General features: G+C 32.5%; 1 protein-coding gene across 3 annotated transcripts in view; it reads left to right on the top strand.

Annotated features, from left to right (window-relative positions):
- The window catches only part of Hycc1 (hyccin PI4KA lipid kinase complex subunit 1), a 75252-nt gene extending 59274 nt beyond the window's left edge, over nt 1-15978 (top strand). For 2 of the 3 annotated variants that reach the window (XM_026414810.2, XM_026414809.2), the window contains one exon: nt 11112-15978. In XM_026414810.2, coding sequence (XP_026270595.1) covers nt 11112-11686 — 575 coding nt within the window. In that variant the 3' untranslated portion in view covers nt 11687-15978. Of the gene's footprint in view, nt 1-9998; nt 10295-11111 lie in introns of all 3 variants that reach the window. The other variant, XM_077795982.1, reaches the window with a different exon arrangement.
- Nucleotides 15979-18251: the final 2273 nt, after the last annotated feature.

Here is an 18251-nt window from a genome sequence, read left to right as displayed (position 1 = left end):
CATCCCTTGCTGCAGTTTTATTGTTGTTGTTAAATAATAACCCAAAGTTTCAGAATTGTATTCTGACCCATTCTATTATTTGCTTGACCCTGTATTTTATTTTATCATTAATAGACTTCATTTTTTTTTTTTTTAAGAACAGTTGTAGGTTCACAGCAAAAGTGAGTAGGAAGTACAGAGCATCCTCATCTCTACTCTGGCCCCCGACACATGTAGCCTTCTCCACTACCAACATCCCACACTAGAGTGCATTCATAAGGTCCTATAATTCAAATTTTGATCAGACAGTGCATCCTTATTTTAATGGAATTTTTTAAAGTTTGGTTTCAATAGAGGTATTATTTTGGAGAATTATTTGACATTTAATAGCATGTTCACCTGATTATCACCACTTTTCACTTTGATTATTTTAACATTGTACTGACATGGCTTAACTTAAAATTTTGTGTGTTTCAAAAATTTTAAACATTGTATTTAATTCTTTGAAAAATTATATTGATTTTTATGAATCCATGTCAATGCATATGTTTGGAAACTAAAGTTAGAATGTGTTATTGCTTTTGACTTTTAAAGAATATAACTTCATAAATAATAGCTTTATTTGCATAGTGGTAGTTTTCATTCAGTCTAGATGGTAGATAATTCAAGGCAAAGGTTTATTTTTCAAACGCAGATTTTTCAAGCCATCTACAAATTGTGGGCTATCTAGAAGTCATTATTGGAAAGGAAAATACAATTACAGGAAGATAAAAATAGAGTAAACTTCAAAAAGTATTAAATAAAGGAAGAGAAAAATGAATAGATGATGATCACAATAACAAGAATCAAAATGAAAATTCCATTAAGAAAAATAAGCTAAAATTTAGTGAAGTAATATGTTAATTTTTTGTAATTTTTTAAGAAGTTAATCAAAAAGGGCAATTTTGCTTAAATATTTCCTTTAAAAATAAACACATTAGCTAAAATGGAAACAAAGGATTTCTTTATAATTAAGCTTTATTTTTATAGTTTTTCTTAAATATTGTTTCTAAAGCTATCTTCATCATCTACCCCTGTAACTGTAAGAGCCCCTTTTCTTGAACCTGAGTGGGTCTCTAGCATTGATTCTAGTGTACAATATATTTTTATTTATTTCCATTGCTGCCCCTCTTCCAGAGCAAATTTCCTTGCTATTTTTTGTTTGCTTCCCCTGAGTCCCCCCATCATATGACTCATTATTCTATTTTTTAAAAAAAAATTATCTATACTTGTTGTTTTTCCAACATAAGCATTTTTTCTTTCTTTTAAAATAGTTATTGAAGTATCACTCATTCGTTCTATAAAAGTCCCCTGGTTTATTTATGGTTGCAAATAGTGAGTGCTTATAATTTTTGCCAACTAATATTTTTAAAAAGGTTTAACCAGTAAAATCCCCATCTTTTTTACTACCTACCGTTCTTTCCACTTGTGTATTTGTGAGATGATTCGACAAGTAAGTGGAAAGTATTTAGTATACTTTAAAGCACCACATAAAGGCAATTGTTAATTAAGAACTATAATGAGTTTTATTACCTACACAGTAATTGTATCTGTGGTTTTTGTTGAATACTTTGCTGTTCAAATAGTTCTGTGATAGATTAGCCCTTTAATAAATTGGATACTTTGAGATAAACTTGTATAGTTTAAGAGTACTATAAAGCACAGAAGTATACATATGTTATGAAATCGTAAAAATCATCTTAATGATTTTTGTAGTCCTGAAATGTAGAATTATATTATTTAACACTTAAGTCACTATTGCAGTCAGAATTTTAAAAATGTTATTTTAATACCTATTATCCTCACCTAATCTCAAGTTAATGTCAAAATAGAATTAGATTGAACTTGTGTTTCTCATTTATGTATAGATACACCTTTGCAAACAGGTAGGTTGCAATAATAAAAATAATACTTACAAATTAGATACTTTGAATTTTGTCCTACTTTTGGTCCTCAGATATGTTAAGTAGTTTATTTTAATAACATTGTATTTAAATTATTTTGACTTGAAAAATCTAAGAGTATAAAATTTTAAGTAGTGAAAAAGAATTGAGGGCTGGGATTGTGGCTCAGTTGGCAGAGTGCTTGCCTAGCACATGTGAGGCACTGGGTTTGATCCTAGGAACCACATATAAATAAAATAAAGGCATTGTGTCCATCTACTAGAAAATGTATTTAATATAAATTGAAAATAAGATCGATCCCTCACCCCTCTTTCTTTGGTACTGGGGATTGAAAATAGGGGCACTTACCCATTGAGCCACATCTCTATGCTGTTTTTATTTTGAGACAGGGTCTTGCTAACTTGCTCAGGCTCTCCCTAAATTGCTGAGGCTAGCCTTGAACTTGTGATTCTCCTGTGCCACTGGGATTAAGGTGTGTGCCACCATACCTGGCAAGAAATCTTATCTCTTTTAAATCTTCTAATTATTGATATAAAATAAATATCCTGAGAATTTTAGAATATATAATCATATGAAATGTTTAAATGAAAACTCAAACTAAATACATTTTACATATATTGAATCCAAACAAAGTGCAGTTTCATCTTGTTACAACAATTTTATTACATTTTTGGTTTGTAAAACTGTTTCTATTTAATGAATGCCATAGCATTTAAATAAAGTTAAATTATTGTAACTAAGTTAGAGACTTGTGATTATAAAAGAAAGAAATCTGTGTTATTATTTTCTCAGTGGTTTAGTACTAATTTGTTACATGAGGGGGAAATAAGCAATAATAAAAAGTACAATTCATGTTTGAAAATAATTTATTTAAATTTGATTAGTGATATAGAAAATGTTAATGAATTTTTAATATAATAACATTTTTGAGGCATGAAACTAATTTATAACTATTAAACAAGTGTGAAAAATTATAAACATATTTCAGTAAAATATTTTTAAATAAATGTTTATGAATATTCAAAATATTAAGATCATCTTTCTAGATACTGCAGAAAACAGACTGTCATAAATCCTCAGATGGAATATTTATTTTGTGAATCATGACTTTATGAGCAAAGTCTTAAACTGAGGAGAAATAAAATTCCTTAGAGTTAACAAAAGCATTGGAAAACAAAGAAATGGTAATGATTTTAAAATTTTTAAAATTATTTTAAATTAATTAAATTAGTCTTAAAATTAAAAGTAGCAAAACCTACTTTTGCTCCAAAGTGCAAACTTTTAGGAAGTGGCTATTGGAATCACTTCTTTAGCTTCAATTAGAAGTTTATAATATACATGCTTTATTTTAGAAATTATTTATACTTAAGGAAAATTAAAAAATAAAACAATTTATGGCAGTTTTATAAAAAAGACAGTTTTTTGAGAAGCTCTATTTCTTCATTCTCAGATGCTATTTGAGGAACAAATTTTCCTTTCCCAATATAGATGATAAAACATTTAGGCCAAAAATTTCCTTCTGACTGAACTGGCATTTTTGATAGAAAACTTTATATTCATGGAGAGCAAAGAAAAATATTAGGAAATGTTAGATGATTCAACAAAAAAGGACATAGTAGCTAAAGAGCTAAAATGTTATGTTGTTGGTACATTTGACACATGTGAACATTAGGCTTAAGAGAGAAAAGACTGTAGAGAATTCTGTCTTATCCAGTTTTTTAAGAGAACAAAAAATCTTACTCTATTTCCAGATATAATAAGGTCAAAAAAATCTGCACAGCAGCAAGATAGCTCAGAATTATTGGTCTTATGAGTCAAAAGCACTGGTTTGTAAATTACTGTGTTCTACGTTTTTACTAAGGAGGCCTTATATAATTCTTGCTATAGTTAAGGAAATTATTGTTTATTAATGAATATTGTGCCCCTTCACTTTTTTATGAGCTTTTGCTGCACATTGCATACCAAGGAAGAAATTAGACTTTATAGATAGCTTTGTAATAGGTATTGCTTATCTGTTTTTGGTCTCTCAAGTCACAAGGATCTTTAATAATCATAAAGCATTCACCTGGGCCAGCAGTGTTTGTATGCTGCAATTCTCAAAGTGTGTGTGTGTGTGTGTGTGTGTGTGTGTGTGTGTGTGTGTGTTTTAACTTGAGGCTTAATAAAGATGACAAAAGAAGTAATTGAGGGTGTTTGAATTCACCTCAATAAGGAGAATTCTATCATTTTCTATGTGCACAACAAAAGTGAAATATTTGACTGTTTTTTACTTGAGAAAACTGGAAATAGCTCCAATGAGTCTAAATAAATTATTCTGGTCCAGACTTTCTCTGTGTGCCCTAGGCTGATCTTTTCTTACCTAAAGAGCAGGATTTCTGTATCCAAGTCTTTGTTTCCATCCTTGCTCAGAGGGCAGCCTTTAACTTCTTGATACTTACTCTTTCTGTGGCAGTTTACATTTTCTCTAATCTGCTTAGCAAATTACTGGCTGAGGTTGAACATTGCTACAATGTATCTCTTCTAACTTTGGGTATATTTTATGCTCAATATTTTATGTTACACAGTGTTATTTCTATTCATAAAAAGTGCAAATAGTTTATATTTGTGCCTGTCAATGATTGCCCATTTCACTCAGAATGAAATCCAGCCTTTATATTATGACATTTATGACCTACTACTCTGACCTTGTTTAAGACTACTTCACCCTAGTCCACTAGACTCTTTTCTTCTATCCCTTTAACATACTAAATCATTTCTCTCTTAAGTGCTTGATCTAGTTATTTGGGATATTTGAGCTAAAATTTGGATTATGAAATTGTGTCAAATTGCACTTTCCTGCAGATCATTATGTAGCCAGCATTACATCATTCAAATCTCAGCTTCAATATCCCTTTGACAGAGAGTTTTTCCCAGACAGCCCATCTAAAGTCTTTCTTCCTCACCATCCTGGTTAATTTCTTCATTGCACTTTCTGTCCCAATTCTCTTGTTTACTTAGTTCTTATATTGCAGCAAGGGCAAAGTCTTTGTCTTATTGGCTATTGTATCCACAGTACCTAAAACAATATCTGACACAATCTAGATGTTCAATAAATTGTAGTTGAATGCATGGCTGTGTGAATGCATGATAAAAAATTTTATGACAGGGTAAAAGTAACTTGTTCCTTCTTATTGAAATATAGTATAATAAAATGATAGTAAACTGGGTAAGGAGTTATTCATTTATTCCAGTGCTTAGAGTTTTTTTCCATATATGTATGATTTTTTCATAATTGCACCCTATTTAAATATTTTTAGTATTTTTCTTTTGTTCAGTTAATATTGTCAAGCATTTCCTCAAGTTTTCTTAGTGAATTTAGTTATTTTCACAACTAAATAATATCACATTGAGTTGATATTCTGTCAATTACTTATCCATGTCCCTAATATATTAAATAATTTGTTTCTATTTTTTACATCTACAAATAACACTGCAAGGAACAGTGTTATAGATTTAAATGTAGATATTTTTCTTCCATTGGATGGAATAAATTGTAATTATAAAATGACCGGGTTGAAGAGTATGAATTTGTTCAGGCATCTTATGCCATTTAAAATTTCTATGTAATAAGTTGTAAAGGTATGCGTATGACTTTCTTTTGGAGTTTATTCTGAAATACTTTTCATAATTATGTCAAAAGTTGTATTACACAAACATTATAAGTATAATAAAAGCTTTGGCTTATTTTATTATTTTTATAAGTAAGTTTGTAAGTGACTCATATCGTAGTCAGTCTCTTTAGACTCACAAAGATGTGTAAATTCTATAAATATGCAAAGTGTTTCTTTATTAATATTGTCATCTTTAATAAAACAGGGTAGCCGTACAATAAATTATAATAGCAAAAATTGGGGTTGTTTCACAAGTGACATATGGAATAGATACTTGGGATTATAAAATTTAATATTTAAGAGAAATCATAAATTTTTATGAACAATTTTAATGATATTTGCAATTTTTGTTTCTGTTTGTTTGCAATGCCAGTGATTAAGTCCCAGGTCTTGTGCATGGTAGGCAAAAACTCTACATTATGTTACATCCCCTTTTTAAACTTTAATTTTGATATTTATTTGTTTATTTCAGTACTGGAGATTGAGTCCAGGGGTGTTGTAACTAACGCTTCATCTCCAGTCATTTTTACCTTATTTTTGAGACACAGTCTCCCTAAGTTGCTTAGGCTGACCTCAAACTTGAGATCTTCTGCCTCAGCCTCCAAATTACTGGGATTACAGGTGTGTGCCACTCTGCCCATCTGCTGTACTTTTTTTTTTTTTCAAAGTGAAGAAGAAATCATTTAGGGAGAAATTTTTTAGTGCTTTTGAGAACCAATTTAGAAATGTCTATTAAAAGTATTCTTTTCCAAATACAGAGAGAATTTACACTCATAGAGTTTACATAACTAAAAGTTCTCTAAGAAATTTCTCTTTAGATCTTTTTTGAACTTTTCAAATTATTGGAAATCAAATCTAAGTATTAACATTTTATAGATATGAATTAACCCTGACTCCTTTTGTATAGATTTTTTTAAGTTCTGGGAAAACCAAATTCTATTTTTTAGTATTTATCTTCTCCTAAAACATCATTTATATAATTTTTTAAATGATTAATTACTCTTATTAGTTATGTATGTTATGTTTTGGAAAGCATTAAAAACAACTATACACTTTTTAAAAGATCTTTTTGATGTTACTATGCATTTTACTAGAATTTATGTTTAGAAATAGCTGCTTCACTTTTCCAAAACAAAGAGCCTTTGCTGATTTTTGCCATCTAAAAATTCTCATTAGCATAATCTGTATATTACTTGACTGGATAAAAGGAAAAAAATACGTTCCTAGGTTACACTTCTTGGGTCTTCTATATGTTTTTCCACCTTGATTTACTCCAATAGTAATTTCACCTCATAACAGGAGATTCTTTCAATTCATCAAACATTCATTGAATGCCTAGTATATAGAAACTTCTTTTCCAAATATTAGGTATGCAGTGGTGACCAGAAGAAAAGAATCTATCTAGTAAACAAGAACAATAAGTAATTGTACATTAGAAAGTGATAAATACTAAGAAGCAAAATAGGTAAAGAGGGCATTTCAAATATAATATTGAAACTTTTGTGGAGTTGACCAGGGAAGCTTCACTGAAAAGTGTTCTGGGAAAAGACCTGAGGTATTAAGGAGCCACTCGGGGGATAGCACTCTCCGCCTGGAGGACAGCCAAGAGACCAGTAAGAAAGTGGAGGCTGATGGGGGATCAGGTCACAGAGTTGGATACAGGAAGAAATCACCAGATTAGTTAAGGAGCAAGATCAAGTAACAAATGTTTGTTTGTGTTACATAATTACCTTTCTTAGTGTGTAATTTTCCTGAGAATTATGTTTCTGTTATTTCTTGTTCTGTATAGAATTACATGCTTTTCTTTTTATGACTTTAATAAGCAGTTTTAGAAAATCTCCCATTATCACCATTTTTTACTGTTAGCATACATCAGTTAGTCAAAGATTTGTTCTCGTAGAAAAACATATGATCTCGTTTTTCTCTATGCCATTTAATTTCATGTTTCTAAAAAAATTATAATTATTTATAAGTATATAATTTATAACTATAGAAGTATAATTTCTCCTCAGACTGAAGATCTTTACCACTAACCTGATAAATGTGATTAATAATTCAATTGCCCAGTGCTGCTTTATATAATATTTTTTTCATTTTCTAGTTTTTCTTGCAAATTTTCACCATTGAAGCATATTTACATTATTAACTTTTATATATATATATATCCCATAACTAAAAAACAAAACAAACAAAAAAACCTAACTTTGGAAGTTGTGACTTTCTTTCAGAATTTATTTGGTCTAGCCCTGTGTTCAGCCAAAGTAAAATAATTTGCTGTCTATGAAATGACCAGGAATCTAAGCAAATAACTTAAACATAATTGGGAGATGTCAGAGGATATTTAACTCAAATTGACTCTAATGAATTGAGGAGTTAGAATTTCTAGTATATTAAAATGGACATTTGAAGTCAAAATATTTCACAATTTAGCTTCCCCACTGAATAGTTGTGTAGCTCTATGTGAACTTCAGTTTCCTTTTCTGTAAATGGGAATCAAGCAGCCTACCTCAGAGGCTCACCAACATATTGTTTTGAGAATATCATGAATATCATTGAATAATCTATATGAATACTCAAAAATAAAAACCTATTTAGTGCCATTCAGTGTTCTCTATTGTATTAGGCTGCCTGTGTGTATCTTTTAATTTTGTTACATTTTAATATTTGTAAGCTATTTTTTTGTCTGTATAATTTCAACCATTTATGATTTTCTTTTGAGACTGAAGGTCCCTTTAATGGTCTTTTGTGAAATGGCTTCTACAAAGTAAATGGACAAGTCTTGGCTGTTGCCCAACAGCACCATGGTGACTTTCCTCTCAGCTCCAGTGACCTCTGGTATTTACCTCAGTAAGACTTTGAAGACAGCTGTTAGCAATGGGAAATGGGTTTGGTTAGATTTTTTAGTCTCATTAAACCTTTAGTACAGGGCATCCAGGAGCAGCTGGTCACTACTGCTTTACCCAGTCTTTAGCCTATCTAGGAACTTGAAATTTCATTTACGGATTCTTTGGTTGAAAGTGTGTGAGGCACTTAAGTTAAGGGGAACTACTCAAAGCAGCACATTGGCTCACAGGCTCAGGGCCAGTCTGGGGGTCGTGCACACTTCCAGGAGTGCGTACTGCTGCGGGGCAGAGTGTGCAGGACCCCCACATCAACTTCTAAGTTTTCCCAATTTGAAAGAATCAGAACAGAGCAGTGCTTCCCAAACTTTTCTTCATATTAGTCACCTGGTAGCTTTTAAGACCCCTAATATCAGGTCCTCACACTAATGGTGAATCAGAATGTCTAGGGGTAGGAGGAGGCAGGCATCCATAGTTTTTACAGATGCCCCAGTGATACCACTATGCAGCAAACTTAGGCAGTGAAACTGTGTGGCTCTAGTCTAAGTTCTTTACTTCCTGATACTGTTTCTCAGCCTTTTGCATCATTAGTGAAAAATATTTGAAAATAGAAGGTAATGCTCCTCAGGCAGATTTGTGTCTACAATTTTAATGAGTATATACTGTTTCATGTAGTCTTGTGTTGTTTTGAACTGGACTATTCTAGATCTCTTTATTTTATTTTCCCCTCCATTTGCTACAGATAGTTATTTAACAGTTTTGAATAGAACTGTGACTTTGTGATTTAAGACACAGAATAAAATCACAACTACAGATATTAACTAGTTAGGGGTTTTGTTCCTTTGTTTCTATTATAATGGCTATTTTCAGAAGAAAGAACTGACAGCCAATTGTTTTGTTCAAATCAATTTTTATTTTTCTCCAGGATAGTAGTGAAGTGTAACAAGCTGGCCTAAATTTATGGAATCAGTATGAGTCTGATGAAATTGACTGCTTAATTCTCTCACAGCCAAATTCATGTTTATGGTGGGTGTGTGAGACAAAAACTATACCTGTGGCATTGCTAACCATGGTATCATAAATGAAAAATCACTTTCCCAAATATCATGGCTTATTAAATCAGTCTCAATATAGTCTAATAAAAAATAGAATTTTAAGGGTACAGAATGGAATTTCGAAGTGGCTTCATTCCTGATGTTAAGAGCTAGGGTTGTACATTCTTGAGCATTTGCCTAAGGCTTGACATAAGTTCATGTGGTCACAGTATTATCTTAAAAACAATAGAAATTCTGTTTTGATTTACAATTTGTTTCATATTCCATGTAAAATATTTGTGTGAAAAATGCAGAACATGAACTGATGCTCTGTGAATTTTTTTGTCATTGTAAAATTAAAGAAAATGATCCTGTTGTCTCCAGTGCTGTCAGAGTATTGTAAACTATGAAAATTTCTATGGTGTAAATATTTGGCTTAATTCATAACATTCAGTTGTCCAATTTTTGTTTTGGGTCTTTTGTTTTTCTTGTTTTGCATTTTTATTTGTTTTGTTTTCAGCCATTATTTTGTCTTATCATCTTCAATTCTAGAGCAACCTGACAACAATAATGATACTACTGAATTGGGCATCCTTGTCATTCCTGAGATTAGTGTCACAAATGTGTCCGGAGAGAGAACCGGAAATGGGGAAAAAGGCAGAACACTAGGAGAGATTGATGCTCAGCATATGCAGGGTGTGCAGGAAACAGCCACAGATCCTAGAACTGAGAGCAAAGGCTTGCCAGAGATCAGGAGACAAAAATCTGTAAGAAAAATGATGGAGGATGGAATAAACTCACCTGGCAGAGTGCAGTTTTAGCAGAGCACTTTATAGCTGCACTCCAAGGTATCTCAAGGCAAAGGGACACTGATGCATGTTAAACAACAGCTGCACAGTCACAAAATTTTTGCATGTCATCTAATAATCAAAGTGCATGACCTATGCATCACACTCTCTCAATGACTCTTAATGCTCTTTGGAATGGTAATACCTATGTTGTCTCTTGAGTAAACTGTTATGAAAGCTGAGACAGAAAATTGCTTCCAAAGTAATTTTCTGGTTGTGTTTTGGTATCTAAAATTAGTTATCCATTTTTGTATTTTTGTCATATTTGATATGAAGGACAATGTACGTAGAATATTAAGAAGTTTTGAGCTTGTGATATTTATAGTCATTTTTTTAATTTGATAAAACAATCTGGAATGGAGAATTCAGCCTTCTAAAAAAAGCACTTTAAAATATTCTAATACTATTTTTTTTTAATGTTTCTTGGTGTAAGAGCTTTGCTTTTATACTGTTTTGCTACTGGGGAGAATTTACCCCTACTTTTAATGTGTGGTAAATTTTCTAATTGTTTCTGATCTTTTGCATGCATAATAGGAGAACTCTCTTTAAAAACATAGTGGGTTGTGGTTATGGCATGCTTTTTGTTTAATACATTCTAAATAGCTGTCATTTAATTCCAATAAACTATTTTTTTTGTCATTTTTATAGAATAGCTGTTTTGATTTATCCTTTGATTTTTTTCTATAATCTGTTGCTCTGTGAAATTATGATAAAGTTTAATTGATTTCAGTATGATCAATTGATTTGGTATTAATCTTTTTAAAAGAATTGCTTGAGATACTTAATGTTAATTAATCTTTGTCATTTCTTTGTTTAGGAAATACAGAATTAACAGGTCAAGAAGAACTGATGGAGATATCTGAAGTTGACGAGGGATTTTATTCCAGGGCTGCGTCTAGTACCAGCCAGTCGGGTTTATCAAACAGTAGTCAAAATTGTAGTAACAAGACAAGTGTAGGAAAGAACCAGAGACGGTCAGGAGGAAGCAAAACTGGAGGAAAAGAAAAAGAAACTCCAGGGGAATCTTGCAAAGATCACTTTGCTCGAAAACAAACTCAGAGAGCCCAAAGTGAGAATCTTGAGCTTCTCTCTTTGAAGAGACTAACTTTAACCACCAGCCAGTCCCTGCCTAAGCCTAGTAGCCATAGTTTGGCTAAGACTGCTTCAACTGTTTTTAGTAAATCCTTTGAACAAGTCAGTGGGGTCACAGTTCCGCATAACCCACCCTCTGTCGTGGGTCTCGGGACTGGGACAGATGCCAATAGGTTTTCTGCTTGTAGTCTCCAAGATGAAAGGCTCGCTTACATTTCAGAAAGGACTGACCTTCCGCTGAAGTATCAAGCAGGTCCACAGAGACCTCCTAGTATTAGCATTACTCTGTCCACAGATTAATCTGTAACGTTTTTCTCCTATAACCAGTGCACCTAAAATACGACTTTGCTTCTTTATGAAAATGCCCAGGTCTATTCCTGATGGGAGCCCCATGTCTTAAATTCTGAAGGCTTCCTTGACTATATGAAGGAGACAATGTCTTGGTTGCAGTAAGTTGAAATACGATTTTGTTATTTCTTGCTATTTGGTCTCTCCCCACACCCGACCTTGCTGCCCATTCCTGTTTTCCTTTGATTCTGTTTTGTTTTAATCTTATTTGTTACTGTTGCCCTGAGATTGTCAGTGTAACAGTAAATTTTGGCAGGTTGTCTGATCAAGTTGGTTACATCTCATGTGAGGTTGTGAGTTGGTTTTTAATGCCTCCTATTTTCATAACTGTGTTTGCCCTTCAGAGTCAAAGGGGGTCTCATGTAAGGGAACTGTGTCATAAAGAATGGGGCAGAGGAGCAAGTCCACGATTTGCACAGCTGGTCTTTCAGCAAGCCACGCTGACAAGCAGGCATGTGAGAAAACAAAAGGGATGAGTATGAAAAGTGCCTGATAAAAAATATTTGTCGCCAGATCATCTTGAGGATTAGAACAGTTTGTTCAAAGCACTGGAAAATGCCTGACAACTCAGTACTTTGAGATGATTATGTGATTCCAGAGATGGGTAGGGGCATTTCTCTTGGTATGTTTGGAACATTTTTATGTCAAAACTTGGACTGCTGGTAGAAAATGTTGTTTGAAATGTTTGATCTGAACTTGGCAGGTGAAAAAATCTCTTGTCAATTTGAAGGTGTGATAGGCCATAAAGCTGATTGACCCTGCTTCTGGACTTTGGACATCCTAGTTAGTGTGGATCCCTTTATCTTAGAGCACACATCACTGAAGACATCCTGGAAATCACTGTAAATCTTGCAACACAATTCTCAAGAAACCAGCATCGACGCTGTGATATTGAATTGCAAATGAAGGAAATTAGATACATTTTTTCATCTGTAAAATGACATGAAAAAATAAAGAATAGTGAAATATGAACAAAGGACATTTACATGTAAACTAATTTAGGTTTGTTTATGGTTGTATTCTTAAATTTGAAATATGAAGAGTGAAATGTGTTTCTTGTTTGTGAACAGGCCTGTTTTCAATGTTCTTGTTATGATATAGAAACAAGAGTCAATTCAGTTGCTCCCAATCAAAAAACAAAAATAAGAACGGCAACAAAGGTAGAAGCTGAACAAATTTTTAGGTTGCAATTGGGAACTAGGTGACCTCTAGGTGGACATAAAAAATTTTTGTTGTTTTCTAGTGGTGGTCAGTTCAGCTCTGGTTGAGGTTCCCTGTAAAGCAAGTATATCTAAGAACTAATTTAGAGTGAGAGAAAGGAAGACGGGCTGCAGATTAAAGAAGGTGACTGGGGAAGAGGGCCTGGGAAGCTGTCCACCTCTTGAGCTGCTTTACTTGTTGTATGCAGTGGTGTCCTTCCTCATGGTCCCTAGCTCTGGTCTCTTCTCACAAAGAGAACATGCTAATTCTTTCCTCTTCTTCCTGCTTCTGTACAACTCAAACACATGAAAAACTTGATGTGTTGAAATGTGCTAAAGCATTTACACTCCGAATACAGCTTGACTATAACTTCTTTGCCTATCAGTTTAAACCTAATTCTTCAAAAGGCATGAGTTAGTTTTTATCCATTATCCTTGAGTACAATGTAGTTTAACATAACTGTATTTGATATTTTTACTTCCAGCAATAAAATGGAATAATATTGATTGTCATGAAGTATAGTCAAAAACTGTAGGGAAACCAGACAGTGAAAGTTGACATTGTATTAAATTTAATAGTAATTCTGTGTACAATGTAAAATATTTGTAAAATGTCACTGTGAACTTACTATTGTCTTTTTGTAACTCCTTAACAAAAAAATTTCCCCTAGGCATAGTTACTAACAGTATTGAAAACATTAAGAACTAATTTTAAAGACTGGCCTTTTAAGCAATTTGAGGTGCTTAGAAAACAGAATAAGTTTGCAGAAACATTATCTGTCACAAATGCAAGATCAAATCTTGAAGTTGTAGTACTGTAAAGAAACCTCATTTGGGTTTTATTCTTGGCTTTTGCTACTCAAGTGGTTCAAAGACTAGTAAGTAGGATTGGTGTCACCTGGCATCTTGTTAAAAATGCAGAATTTCAGGTCCAGACCTAGTGAATCAAATCATCATTTTAACAGGATCCCCAAGTGACTTTTATGCACATTAGTATTTGAAAAGAGAGTATCAGAGTTCAGACAAATTAGTTGTCGAATATGTTGGATTTTCAGTGGCCTCACAACCGTAGATAAAACATACTAGATAGTAGATCATTATAATTGTCATTGTTTTTGACAACTAATTAACTTTTTAATAACATTGATGCATGACTTCTTAAGTCTTCTAATTCTAAATTCCTAATGATTCTCATTAATTTTTGTGATACAAATGTAACTTTTAGTATTTTTATTGTTAACCACAAATGAAATCAGCTATAGATGCTTCCAAGTTCAAGTACAAAAGGGTATCCTTTGAAACAATGCACAATAAATTTGCATGTGTATATACTTTTTAAATTTTTTTTCTGAAAGCTTACTCATTGAATGAGTGATTCTGAATTTCTGCTCCAAGTGATTTGTATCAGCTGATTTTCTGCAGTGTGGAATCATGTTAATAAAATTTTTTTGGTAATACCTTTGATACTATTTCCAAATAAGGATATACCCTGAAAGTTTTTCTAATAATTATGAAAATTGAATAATATTAACTGTGGCAACAATTGTTATTATGCTTACTACTCTTTTTCTACTCACCTTTCAAATTTGAAAGGTGGTAGCTTTGGTAGGTTACTTTCCTATAAAGATGCTAACAGACCTCTTGTGTATCCAGAATAATAACCAAAAGGATTCCACACAGAACTGGGGTCTCACACTCAGTTCAGAGGATCTAAGCAAAACATGCAGCTCCACTGCACATTTTAAAACTCCAGAGATTCTTGACATCACTCAGTTTCTCACTCTTGAAACCCAGCTGGTGCAGTGGTCTGGCTACACTGGACCCAGCACTAGCCTCTTGGAATCTAAGCAGGAGAGAAAAAAAAGTACACTTTTCAAGGGAATATCCCAGAGTACCCAGGGCAGGTGTCTTTCTTTTTCTTCCTGAAGCTACAGGAAAGCACCCTGGAGTCTTTTGTATATCACTGTGGAACTCTTTAAGACAAGTTTTGCAGACTTGAAAAGTGGAAATTCTTAGTCCTTCAATGATGACTAAAGTTTGTTTTGAAAAAGCAATATATTTCATTGCTCTTTTCAATTGTGAAGCAGCTGTTCAGCAAATATTGCTCATTTTTAAAAAAAAAGTTGACTTAAGGGGAAATGTATATTTTAAACCAAAATAGATCAATATAATCCCAGTTTTAAGGGATTTTTGCCTATTTTGGAAAAATAAAACAAAAAAAGTTTAAACTGTTAAGTTATGGAGGGAAAAAAGGCACTCACCTAATTTTAAACAAGTACTTAAAATAAGGCAGTTTAATGTTTGAGTCTATAGGCACAATAAATCTATATTAAAGGAAAGCACATCAAGGAAATACATACAGTGAATAATGTAATTAGAGGATATATTTTTAAAAACCCATTTAGAAAGACAAATGATTGGATGGATACTTAAATTAAACATTGTAGATAAAAAATAATGTATAATAATGTTTTCCTAATCTTTGAATGAAAACTTAAAACTCTGTAGTCCTTTAATTAGCATGAAAGTGTACTTTTAGATTTGTTTCTAGTGGAATTGTACTTAATACTTTGATTCATTCAGACTTATATTTAATATTGTTAACTTCTTCATCAGAGAGTATAAATATGTTGTCTTCTGTACTTTATAACTTGTGCATGTCTGAAGAGACTGGCAGTGAACACTTTTGTTGATGTTTTCGTGTTTTGATAGTAGAATTCTAGAGTACCTGTGTCTGAATATGAAGCTTTTACTGGAAAACACAAGATCCTATTTCACAGATTGTTGCTTTTGTCATCAGGACCTGAGAGTATATTTTTCATCTTTACTTCAAATCATGTAGTGATACTAATCTCTTCCTAGCAAGCATAACTGTTTCTAATTGTATTCCTGGAGTTTACATTCCTAAAGAACAAACATGATTTTGGATATTTTTATGTGTTCTATACCTTTTTAAGGCAATGGAAATAAACTGGAGTTTAGTTTTTTTTAAGTTTTGTATGTTTGTGTAAATGTTCTCCATATGTAGTACTTTATACAGCAAGTGTTGCCTCTTCTTTTATTGAAATAAAAACTGAAAAAAATATTTTTCCAGATCATTTTATTCATTAAAAAATATTATATAAATTTGCAAACATCATGATATGGAAAAAGTAAAAGAGGAAGACTTAGGTGAGTTGAGCCATTGAGAGCTGTAGGGGTAAGCCAGAGGACAATGATATCTCATTCCTGCTTTTGTACTTGACATGGCCTAGGGATAAGGAGTGCAGGAAGTCCATTAGTATCTATCCAAAGAAGAAGTGCTTCATGGGTCACGTGGCAATGGTTGATTATTTGTTATACCAGAAGCACAAGCAAGTTTAGGTTATTCTTTTTTGTAACTTGAATATGAGTTTACCTTTTGAATACAGAGATTATGTAGGGAATTATGCTAGACACTTTAGACACTGATTGAGTTGGGTTGATGCCAGCTTTAGTGTATTATTTTAGGGTAAAATTTTAGAATTTCATTCTTTGGCTTTAGGAAATCTCAAAGGCATTACATGAAGTATGTACTTCACAAAAAAACCCTCTTAGAAACTTGCAAAAAATTCTGGTGTATAATTAACTGTGTTTTTGGATAATTCCATTTCATAAAAGGAACTAAGTACTTTAGGAAAGATTTCCTGAGCTGCTTTTAGGGGAGGACTTGTAGAGAACCAGAGCCAGAATCCAATTTCATGGACAGTGTGGTAGCCTATGATATATGACTAAATAGTTGACTCACCTAATAGAATCTGACTTGTTAACATCAACATAATTACAAAGAAAGATTGCAATTTTAGTTATTTGATAATTTCCCTTGCATTATTAATGTGGCAGTAGTAACAGCTAATATTTGTAACTAAGATGATTATCTCATTTCTTACTCAAAACAATCATTTTATGAGTGGAAGCCCCATTTCACAAAAGAGGAAACTGAAGCTCTCAAAAGGGTAGGCGGGGTGGCTGCGATTATATAGCTCAGGGGTAGAGCGCTTGCTTAGCATGTGTGAGGCACTGCATTTGATCCTTAGCACCACATAAAAATAAATAAAATAAAGGCATTATGTCCATCTACAACTAAAAAGATGTAAATATTAAAAAAGAATGGGTAGGTGACTTGCCCAAGAACATCTCATTGATGAATGGTAAAACCAGACTTCGAACACAGGTCTTAAAACTCTCACTTTTATATCACTTTGTAAAAGAAAATGCTAAGTAAGTGCTACCTAGTGATATTCATTCATCTAGTCTTTTTTATAGGGCTAAGTTTTAAAATAAAGTAAAAGTTCCTAAAATGAAATTATGATATGTTTTGTAAAACTTGAGATAATTATTTCCATAGTAAACCGAATTCTGGTTATTCGATATTAAAGATATGGTAAAATCAAATTTAAATATGCTTTTTTTAATCTGTTAGATTGATAAAGATGAAAAAGGCTGATACTAGTATAAGTATGGAAGAAGTCATTACCTTGAGACAATTAGGACTGCAAATTGGTACAAACTGAATTACTGGGCAATTCAACAGGCAGGATCTATCAATCTTTAAAATGCATCATATACCCTCTGACCTAGCAGTCCTACTCTCCTATGTTTATTCCGTTTTCCATATTCTGTATAAAATTTAGCTTAATATATAAACATAAGCATGCAAGGTAGTCATTGTTTATTGCTTGTAATAGAAAAAAGAGAGAAAGAGAGAAAAGAATAACAAAACAAAAAAACCACCCACAGCAAGGCTGGGGCTGTAGCTCAGTGGCAGAGCATTTGCCTAGCACATGCGAGGCACTGGGTTTGATCTTCAGCACCACATAAAAAAATAAATAAAGGTATTGTGCCCATCTACAACATACATCCCCCACAGCAATCTAAGCATCATTAATTGAGAAATGGATAAATCATAGTGTGTGTGTGTATATGAATATGATATAACCATTTAAAAAATGCAAATCTATATGTGATGATTTAGACAAAATTATATAATATGTTCTGGAAAAAACATGCCATGGAAAATGTATTATAAAATGTTGCATATATTTTAAATATATATAAATATATATGTATGTAGTATGACCCCACTTTCATTGTGAGTGGAATAGTTAAGGTGGGTGTGTATATATGCGTAATATACATGTGTTTACAGCTATATGGGGAGGAGAGCATTTATTTCTCAAAGGGAGGTATAAATGCAGTTTACATTTGTGAAAAACAGGTTTTTTTTTAATATGTAGATTCTTAGGTCTTGTGCTAATTCCCCTGAATCAGAATCACTGTGCATGAAACTTGTAAACCGA

Source organism: Urocitellus parryii, chromosome 3 (genome assembly GCF_045843805.1).
Source record: "Urocitellus parryii isolate mUroPar1 chromosome 3, mUroPar1.hap1, whole genome shotgun sequence".
Lineage (NCBI taxonomy): Eukaryota > Metazoa > Chordata > Mammalia > Rodentia > Sciuridae > Urocitellus > Urocitellus parryii.
The sequence above is the reverse complement of the archived record's forward strand: the minus strand, read 5'-3'. Positions and strand labels throughout refer to the sequence as shown.